Below are 10,650 nucleotides of genomic sequence, written 5' to 3' on the forward strand. Positions count from 1 at the left end.
CACGAATCACCTAGGATTTTATTAAAATGAGGATTTTCGTTCAGCGGATTTAGGGTGGGACCTAAGATTCTGCATTCTTAATAAGCTCCCAGGTGACACCAATGCTGCTGGTTCACTGACCACACTTTGAGTAAGCAGCATGGCTCTGAAGTGTCATGGAAATATTGTTGTGAGATCAATCCTTCTTTGGCATGGTGCTCACTGCAGCGAGATTCAACCTGGCCTGCTTCTCTTTAGTGATCTACCTAACTACGAACTGTTAATAAGACACAAATGAGCCTTTTTCAGACCAGATTTAGAAATTCTCATTTCTAATAAATACTGAATTTTCTGAACAGCTTACTAGGAGTAAGGAGCTGTGCAAAGTGCTGAGGACACAAAGGTTAATGAGCCACAATTCCTGCTTCTAAGGACTGCTCTTAGTCCAACATTGAATGCCTGCTAGGTTGTTACCTTCCTGAGGGCAGTCTCATTTTCTTGTCTCCCCATTGCCTACCACTGCGTTAAAAAAAAAACCCAAAACCAAACCCGTTGCTGTTGAGTCGATTCTGACTCATAGTGACCCTAGAGGACAGAACAGAACTGCCCTATAGGGTTTCCAAGGAGCACCTGCTCAGCAGCAGAACTCTTAACCACCACGCCACCAGGGTCTCCTACCACTGTATAGATGCTCGATAAATAATGAACAAATGAATGAGTTCATAGAAGTTTCATTAAAAATGTCTTCCAGCAGCACATGACAATGAGACAATATTTAATCACACTCTATCTTAACTATCACATGTAATGTATCATTATTTCATGGCTTTTATGCCCAGATTGAAGACTCCCTTCTGTAGGACACGCAAAATGTAAGAATAATTTTAAGAGTGGATGGATGAATCTCAGATGGCAATGGGAACTAGTCAAGGTAAGGTCTGGGGGACAGAGACAGAAATGGTGAAACAGTAGCCCAAATTGGGCTAAAATAGTCCCCCTCCCCTCCTCATGATAGCAATGCAAAGTCCAGTATGTTCTCTCCCCAAATCTGGGGCTGAAAGTAGCTTTTAGAATTTTTTTACCCCTTACCAGGCTTTCTTTTCATGTTTAACACAATTTCACTCATTTAAAAATATTGTGGCAGAAAGAAGACTGTATGTAAAACCTAAAGAGTACCTAAAGTAATGACATTGAATTTTTGACATTAAACAAACAAAACTGTATTAAAAGTACCCAGTCAAAGGAGAGTCCTGCTAGTAACTGGAAGGCTACATTTGAAGCCTGATTCTAATGCCAGGAGATTTATTTATTTTGTTTTTTAATAAACATGCCAACTCCTAAGTACAGATGAGTACCTCCTTCAAAATAGTCATTCTGTAAGGTTCTACACTTTTCTACCCAAGTCACTGTTCTCAAACCATTTCTGAAACTGCTTTCAGGGTCTGTGAGAAAGTCTTCTGGATGCTCTCAATGATGACTCTTGAAGGTAGATGTGATTTTTGAAAATGAGCAAGGGTCCTTCTGGGCCAAATCTAGTGAACTAGGGGGACCAGTCAAACTGTGTGACCCCAAGGGGACTGACTCCAAAGTATCCAGACTGATTTTTCTTGGGTGAATTATACTCAACTCTAGAAGACAGTTTCCAAAGACAAACCCCAGAGATGAAGTAAGCATGCTATAAGCATAGCATCAAGCTTGAAGTTTAGAGCCTGGTAACTGCTCTGAAGGAAGCCCCACTTATCTGGATATGCAAATGTTCAAGTGACCCCTCTCCCCAGGATATTTCCTCAGGTTCAGATCTACCCTACCTCATTGGACCACACTTCCCAGAAGAACAAGGACCCCACTGCCTTATTCAACATTTAATCCCCAACCTGGGAATGTGAAGTGTGTTGAATGAATGGCTAATGGGAAGTTAAATATGAGGGAAGAATTCTAAGGTTCCCGAGACTTAACTACGTGATTCAAAGGGCAGAACTAAGACCCTGGGAGAAGCCCTAGAGGCAGATTTCTGCCCTAGGTAAAGGCTTTGTCAGCAGCTGGAGCTGTCCAGCAATGGAGTTAGTTTGCCCTGGAAATGATGAGTTTACCCCTCTGGAAGGAATTTTTAAGCAAAGGCTGCTTGTTATAAGAGTCTGTAAAGGGGCCTCCTGTAATAGGTGGGGAGCTGTTCAATGATGGTTAAGGGCCGTCCCCACAGTCCAATTTGCACGATATCTGACACGCAGCAGATTCTGGAAAAATACCGTTGGAATGGAATGAATGAGTAATACTGCGAGACAAGTAGGTGAAGAGGCCCGGGGCTCTGTTGGCTGCAAAGAATGCGGGGAGAAGTGAGATGAGAAAAGCCAGGTAAGCCATGAAGTAGTCCCTTCCTTGAGTTTTGTGTACCATAGGAGAGAAAGTACTGTGGGTACCTGAAGCCTCCCATAGTTATGAAAGGGTAATATCTTTAAAAGGGAGGAGTTGGGGAGGAATTAGACCACTGCTCACCCTTTTTAAATTCCTCCAGCACTGTGTCCAGCCGAGTATCATTGAAGACGCAGTGTAAGGGCCGGTTGTAGAAGCGAGTGACAGTGAGGAGCGGGGTGCAGTCGTCCGGGTCCACGAAGGCCAAATCCTTGACAAACAGAATGTCCACAATATTGTGCCGCTGGTCGCCCTCGTACACCGGGATGCGAGTGTAGCCGCTGCGCAGGATCTCGGAGACTGTGGCGAAGTCAAGCACGGCGTCGGAGCGCAGCATGAAGCAGTCGCCGAGGGGCGTCAGCACCTCCTCCACCACCTTAGTGCGCAGCTCCAGGGCGCCCTGAATGATGTTGAGCTCCTCCTTCACCAGATCGTTGTAGGGGTCTGCGGCCCGCAGCGTCTCCAGCAGCTTCTCCCGCGTGTAGAAGGTGCTGATCTCCTGGCGCAGCGCCCAGTCCAGCAAGCGGCCCAGGGGGTAGCATACGGGGAAGGCGGCCGCCATCAGGAGCCGGGTCAGGCACACGCTGTGCGAGGCGATGGCCAGCCCGTGCCGCGAACACACGGAGTAGGGGCAGATCTCAGCACCCAGGAACACGGCGCCGGTGCACACGAGCGCTGGCAGCCACGGGAAGTGAATCCCTGTCTCGCTGTAGGCTTCCCCAGTGCCCCCGATCCCCGGCGGCAGCGAGGCGTACAGCCAGCCGGCCAAGGCTGCATTGGCTCCGGCTTGGCCCAGGAGCAGGGTGCAGAGCAGATGAGTCCCCCTGCCGCGCACGGCCTGCACGCGGCGCGCCTGCTCCTGCTCGGCTGCCGAGCCGCTGTTCCGCAGCACGCGTAACTCCACCGGGTCCAGCGAGAGCAGGCTCAGGCGCAAGCCACTGAAGAGGGCAGACAGGGCGAGCAGCAGGAGCGCCCCAAGTGCCCTCAGCCACGCGGGGAGGAGCAGGTCACCGCCCCGGCCGTAAAGCCGCGGCCGGACGCGCAGCAGGAAGCCGCCGGCAGCGCCGTGGTGGTGCCAAGTGCGCCCGTCCCAGGCGCACAGCGAGAAGAGCTTCCCGCCACCGCCCGCGCCGCCCTGCTCCGCTTCTCCCTTGCGCAGCTCCCGCACCCGCACCTGGACCAGGGCCGAGCCCGCCACACCCCCGGGGCGCAGGGGGCCCAGGACCTCCACGTCCGACGCCCAGTCGCTCTGCTCGCGGCAGCGCTGCGGCCCCGGGGGGCGCGTGGGAATCGCGTTGGGCGCCACGCCGCTGCCGCCGGGTGGCTCCTCGATAAACACGATCCGCGGAGCCCAGTCACCGGTGCTGTTTTCCCCCGGGGAGAGAGTGGGTGCGGGGATCCGCGCGGCAGGCGCCGCGGGCCCCGGCTGGAAATAGACGCGCAGAAGGAAACTGGTGCCTTCAGCTGCGCGCAGGGTGCCCCCCTCTAGGGACACGCGGCCTCCCGCGGTGTCCTCGGGCCGTAGTCCCAGTAGCCAGGCGTCCGCGGCCGGAGGCCGAGGGGACAGGGAGAAGAAGAGCAGGAGAACGGCGCCCCGGCTGCAGCAGTCCCGGAGCCTGACACCCACTGCTGCTGCCGCCACCGCCATCCTGCACCCGGCGCCGCTGCACGTGATACTGCAGAAGCCCAGCAAAAGCTGGAGGGAGGAGGAGCCGGAGCCGGGAACCCGGGCCCAGGCAGGTCACCACGTGTACGCGCCCTGCGCGCGTGGGCTGAAGACGATGGGGCTCAGGTCCCGCCGGGGCGGGAGGTGTCCGCTAGGAGTCTGAAATGGCCTCGCATCACCGCACAGAGCTTAGCCCTGACACACCGGTATATCTGAGCTGCAGCCGGGGAGGGCTTGGCTTGGAGCAAGGCCTCCGACTCCAGCAGGAGGGCTTCCCTCCTAGAAAAACCCGGCAGTAATTCCCTGCTGGCCCTACCGCTTAACCTTTGGCAGGGAAAATTTCCCAGCGTTTCGCCTCTGGTAGGAATATGTTCTTTTGCTACTTGTGTACCCTCTTCTCATGAAGAGGGATTCTGGAGACAAGTCTTGAATTTGTGAGAGCTTTTAGTATTTGGTCTCAATCCAGCTGACCCAAATTATTTAAATTCCTTGTTAACATCTGAATGTCCACCCATAGGAAACTCTTGAAATAAACGGAGAAACTACCTGCAATGGAATACTATGCAGCAGGAAAAAAGAAGGTAAATTCATGAACGTGTGATATGGAAAATCTCCAAAATAATAATTGAAACATAGGTGCAGAACAGTATGTATAATATGCTGCCATTTGTGTTACAAGTATGTATAAATTCGTACACACAGAGATTAGACTTAATATGCATAGGATACACAGGAGATTGTAATAGTGGTTGCGTCTGAAGGACAGGACTAGAGTCTGGAAGTTTGGTTGAGACAGACTGTAAAAAAATCATAGATTCACAGGAAATTGCAAAAATATTATAGAGAGATCAAGTGTACCCTTCACCCAGTTTCCCCCAATGGTTACATCTTAACTACAGTACAGTATCAAAACCAGGAAACTGACATTGGTGTAAGTGTGTGTCTAGTTCTGCATCACTTTATCACATGTGTAGATTTATGTAACCACCCCTGCAACACAGCACTTGATCTGGGAGGGAAACTTTTTTTGCTGAATTCATGGTACTGTTTGAATCTACCATGTGCCTATATTGATTAATTTCATTTCTATGCATTTATTTTTCACTTTATTCAGTAAAATATAATAAAATTCACTGTTTAGTGTACTATTTTGACAAATGCATATTTTTGTAACCATTACAACCAAGACTATTTCAATTACCCTCCAAAATTCTCTCTTGCTACCTGATTGTAGTCAGTCCCTCTCCCCATGCTATCCTCTGGGAACTACTTATATTCTAACCCGTTGCGGTAGAATAGATTCTGACTCATAGTGACCCTATAGGAAAGAGTAGGACTGCCCCTTATAGGGTTTCCAAGGAGCTGCTGGTGAATTCAAACTGCTGACCTTTCGGTTAGCAGCTGAGTGCTTAACCACTCCACCACCAGGGCTCCTCTTATATTCTACTTATATGTGAATCGAATACTACAATATGTAGTCTTTTGGGTCTGGTTTTATTAGCATAATGCATTTGAGATTTATCCTAGTTGAGTCTATCAATAGTTCATTTCTTTTTATGGCAGAGTAGTATTCCATATATGAATATACCACAGTTTATCTATTCAACAGTTAAAGGACATTTGATTTGTCTCCAGCTTTTGGAAATTATGAATAAAGTGGCTATAAACGTTCGTCTGCAGGGTTTTGTGTGAGCATACGTTTCCATTTTTCTTGGAAAATTCCCATGGGTCTGTATTACTTTTTGAAATATAAAAGTGACCATAATTTCACATATTACCTTTGACATCTCTGACTAATTAAAAAAAATCATTGCTGTGTATGAAATCTTATTTTCCATGGAATTTATGATACCCCCCCAAAATAATGGTTGAGAAAGCCTCATAAAGGATCCGGCCCAATACAAATGGTCCTAGCTAAAAGTCACCTTCTTTTCCATGCCAGACTCTTCTAACCCAGAGTGGATACAGCCCCTTTGTGGTTAGGGCCAGACAAGCCTCAGTAGGCTGCTGATCACATTCCTACATAGGTTGCCTTTCGCACTCTGCAGGGAGTGAAACAAACCTGCCATTGCCTTAAAATACACTCTATGCAATCTACTACAAGCTGTGTCTTGTACGGGCTGCTAAAGGGACAGATGGGAGGTTTAATCTGAAGATAAAACATTGAGGCAATTATTGGAAGTATAGGGGAAAGAGAGAAATGGGACAAGGCATGTTGTTGTTTCTCTTAAGTATTGGCAAAAAAAAGCTGTCACATCTCTTCTGACACTTAAGTTTGTCTCCCCTCCCAATGCAAACTCAGCACAGAAGGACCTGTTATCCTAGGGGCTCTCCCATCTCTTTTAAGTCATAGGACTTTATCATCATTACAAAACCACCTTTTCTTTATAAATCTTTTTCAAAAAGATTTATAAATCACATTTTTATAAATCTTTAGAGTTGCAAAGGAATTCATATTTGTTATTATATCCACACAGTAGCCCTGTGAAATAGAATTAGGCCCACTTTACAGATCAGGTTAAATGACTGTTCAGGTAGAAGTTCAGGTAGAACTTCTTTGGACTCGGTTCATAAACATAATGAATAGTTCTATTCCATTATCGGAAAGATATATGTGATATACATGGAGACAGACAACCCTAAGAATGATCTTATTCCCAGTTGTCCCAGCACCATCATTAACAAGTATTAGGCTTACAATGCTCAGATCTTGTTGTGCATGGGGTCACCATGAGTCCAGAGCTGACTCGAGGTAGGTAACAACAACAATGAGGCTTATGACAATCAATTCACTTTTCTGGGTTGATTTTTCCATCTGTGAAATGAAGGAGAGTTGTAAGGTCCCTACTTCTTTCTTGAGTCAGTGAGTAAGAGCTAATGTATACTGGGTGAACATAATCTAGAGAGATTGAGTACTTTTCCTTTTACTGGACAGGAAGTTCTGGAAAAGTACAGGGTTTCCAGAGCTCTGCTGTAACTGCAAGAATTCCTGGGACAGGTTCAGGCAGTGTGATTCCAAAAATAGCTCCCCAGAATCTGAATGTTCACTGTCTTCCTAGCTGATAAGATGGGCAAGGCCCTTTCCTTCTCAGAGATGGAGGAAAGATATTTCCCTTCAGTCTCACGACTATGTTATTTGAGAATGTGTCTGTTAAAATGCTTTTATTTAATTACTTGTTCTTCATTCAATGATTGTCCATCAACAAAATGCCAGGTCCTGTGCTAGATATTGGGCATGGATGGACACCAGACTTGTGGTCAATGGAGCTTAGATTCTATTGAGGATGGAACTTTAACCCAAAATTGCTTACCTACCTAATTAATTATTTTTGAAGGAGATGTTCAAAGTGCCACAAGAGTGGGACCTGTTACAGAGGAGAGGTTTGGAAGACTACCCCCAAAAATGAAATCTAATGCAAATGGAAGAATTTATGCATTAGAAAGAACATGACAAATATATTTTGTGTCTCCTATTTCTTTTTTGTACTGCTTTTAAAACTATGACAATGTGTTGATAATATTCCTAATTTATATAATACATTAACATTCATTGAGTGCTTACTTTGTGCCAGTGGGAGAAAAGACCTGGGAATCTGCTCCCATAAAGATTACAATCTAGGAAACCCTATGAGGCAGTTCTGCCCTACCCTGTAGGATCACTATGAGTCAGAATCAACTCAGCGGCACACAACAATTTTTTAGTAAGAGCCAGGTATCCATTATTCCTTTCAGTCCTCACAGCAGACGAGAAAACTGAGGCTCAGATTGGGTATCTTTGTGAAGGTCACATGAGTAATGGGCAGTGGAGCCCAGTTGGATATATGGCCTGAGTCCAGAGCCTGCAGTTTAAAAAGTTAGGAAAACAATAATACCATGTGCGGTACAGTGAATTACTTAATATGGCCCTTCTAGCTGTAGTCTTTGTGACTCCCACACAATGAGTGGGTGAGACTATGTAAATAAGGTGTATGGAACCCAAATGAGGTGTGGTTGTTGGTGTTGTATGTCAGCTTCGCTAGGCTATGATTCCCATTATCATGTGGCTGTCCCCCATTTTGTGATCTGATGTAATTATCCTCCATTTTATGTGTTGTAAATCCTTACCTTTATATGTTAATGAGCCCTGGTGGCACAGTGGTTAAGAGCTTGGCTGCTAACTAAAATGTTGGCAGTTTGAATCCACCAACCGCTCCTTGGAAACCCTATGGGGCACTATGAGTCAGAATCACCTCAATAGCAGTAGGTTTTTTTTTATATATGTTAATGAGCCAAGATTAGTGTGAGGTGTATCTTGAGTTACAGCCTTGCGGGAGGGCGTGACTCAAGTCCTACCCTTACTGAAGTCACACTTTTCCCTGGGGTGTGGCCTGCACCCAACATAGTTATGTGGGTGTGGCCTGCACCCAATGTATATATCTGGTGGGCCTCTCTCCCTCTCCATCTGGATCTTGCATCTGGCTCCTTATTGTCTGACCTCTGGTTCTTAGGACTTGAGCCAGTGGCCTGCCGTCTGACCTGCTTGTTCTGGGATTCTCCAGTTTCTGCAGCCCATGGGCCAGTAGCCTATCATCGGACCTGATTCACCGGCTTCCACAGCCTTGTGAGCCAGCAGCCTGGATTGCCGATTTAGGCTTGTTGGCCCCTGCATTCATGAGATCAGGAGAAGCCTACACTAGACCCACAGATTTGGAACTTGCCAGCTTCCACAACTACATGAGCCATTGCCTTGATTTGGATTTGTGAGTTCTGTGAGATGTTGCAGCAAATTATGGAAACCAAAGATAGGAGGGAGAGTATTGCAGGGAGGAGGAATAGTTGACATTAGAGATAATGGAGTGTCACAGCAATTTAGAAAAGGTGGACATTTGAGTCATCTTTAACCTCCACCTCATAGGAACCAGCTTTGTGCTGATCCTTGTAAAAGAAATTATTCATTTAGTTGGTGTGAGAAGTAGGAGGGTTTCACTGCAACAGCCCAGAGAATGATAAACCTTTGGTTTCTAGAGGGGATAAAGAACACCCATGGACTGAAGTAGCTATTATGTTGCAGTTACCCAAGGCAGAAGCTATTTAGGAGAAGTAGGAGTGGTAGATCTAACTCCTGAAGAATTGGCTAGTTAGATGCATATGGAAATACAGAATGATAAGGAAAAGGCCAGATATACAATTCCTTGGTTCTGTTATCAGTGAGAGCTGCAGTGGTGTGTGTGTGGGGTGCGGAGGGAAGAATGTAAAGGCATATTTTAGCACTGAATCAAGCCCAGATCCAGTTTGGTCATAACTAGGACTTCTAGTCTCAGGGCCAACCTCAAGGCAGACCCAGAAAGGAAAAATCCTGTTGGAACAACAGGAAGTAACTCTACAACTGTTCGTCACCAAAAAAGTAGTCTAGGAGGAGAATAGGCAAAACCAAGAAACTACTGAAACCAGGGAGGTGTAGTGTAAAGGAGTTTCTTCAGTTTGTAAATCAGTACCATCAGCTTCCTGGAGAACCGTTACTAAAATAGATTGTGAGAATGACTAATTTAGGGCCACTGTCTTTAGTTTTGAATGCTGCAGAATGCAGCACCGTGGAATAGTCATGAATAATGATACAATATGCAGTTACACAACAGTTAACTTGGAGGGAACGGCCAGCCTAGTGGACTGGATAAAATTTGCAGTGCGATTTATTTACCCTGAGAAGGGAAATTGTCCCTCTTCCCCTTTAAATACCCAGTGGAACACCCCAGAGCAGCTGATGTGCTGCTTGTGCAAGCCATGCTAGAGTGGGTTTGCAGTGATCAGGCTATTCATTCAATGAGTATGCCGCTTAGACAAGTGTGATGGGTAAGTTTGTGTGTCAACTGGGCTGGGCCATGTTTCTCAGTGGTTTGGCCGTTATGATATAATTTGGCAGCTATGTAATGGCTTAATCATCTCCATGATGAGATTTGATATAATGTAATCACCTCCATGATGAGATCTGCTATGAGCAGCCAATCAGTTGAAAGGGAGTTTCCGTGGAGGTATGGCCTGCATCCAATATATGTGGACTTTCTGGCAAAACTGGCTGGCTTTTGCTCCCTCTGGATCCTGCAGCTGGCTCATCATCTGACTTCTGATACTTGGAACTTGAGGTTGTAGCTTACCTGCTGATCTTGGAATTGGTCAGCCTCTGCAGCCTGTGAGCCAGAGCCTGCTGTGTGAATTGCTGATCTTGGGTTCATTAGCCCCTGCAGCTACATGAGTCAGGAGAAGCCTCCAGCCTGATCCACAGACTTGGGACTTTCCAGCCTCTACAACTGTGTGAGCCACTTCCTTGATATAAAGCTCTCTCTCTATGTGTGTGTATATACATACATACATACATACATACATACATACATACATATATATATATATATATATATATATATATATATATAGGCTTTGCCTCTCTAGAGAACCCAGCCTAAGACATTTGATCCTGAGAGTGGTTCTAGAGAAACAAAATTGTAAGGATGAGTTTTCTAAATTGGTTCTCAAGTTTTATTAGTCATAAAGATGTTGATGACTCTGTCTCCAGTAGTAAAGAGGGCACTGCTAATCCATGGCATGAAGTGGCAATAGAAATA

At 46.2% G+C, this 10,650-nt stretch overlaps 1 protein-coding gene across 1 annotated transcript in view; it reads right to left on the bottom strand.

Moving 5' to 3' along the window:
- Positions 1-4,184, bottom strand: part of CNNM1 (cyclin and CBS domain divalent metal cation transport mediator 1) — a 63,466-nt gene extending 59,282 nt beyond the window's left edge. The window contains exon 1 of the mRNA XM_064269461.1: positions 2,473-4,184. Coding sequence (XP_064125531.1) covers positions 2,473-4,036 — 1,564 coding nt within the window. The 5' untranslated portion in view covers positions 4,037-4,184. The remainder of the gene's footprint in view (positions 1-2,472) is intronic.
- Between the last annotated feature and the right edge of the window lie 6,466 nt (positions 4,185-10,650).

Source organism: Loxodonta africana, chromosome 16, assembly GCF_030014295.1.
Source record: "Loxodonta africana isolate mLoxAfr1 chromosome 16, mLoxAfr1.hap2, whole genome shotgun sequence".
NCBI lineage: Eukaryota > Metazoa > Chordata > Mammalia > Proboscidea > Elephantidae > Loxodonta > Loxodonta africana.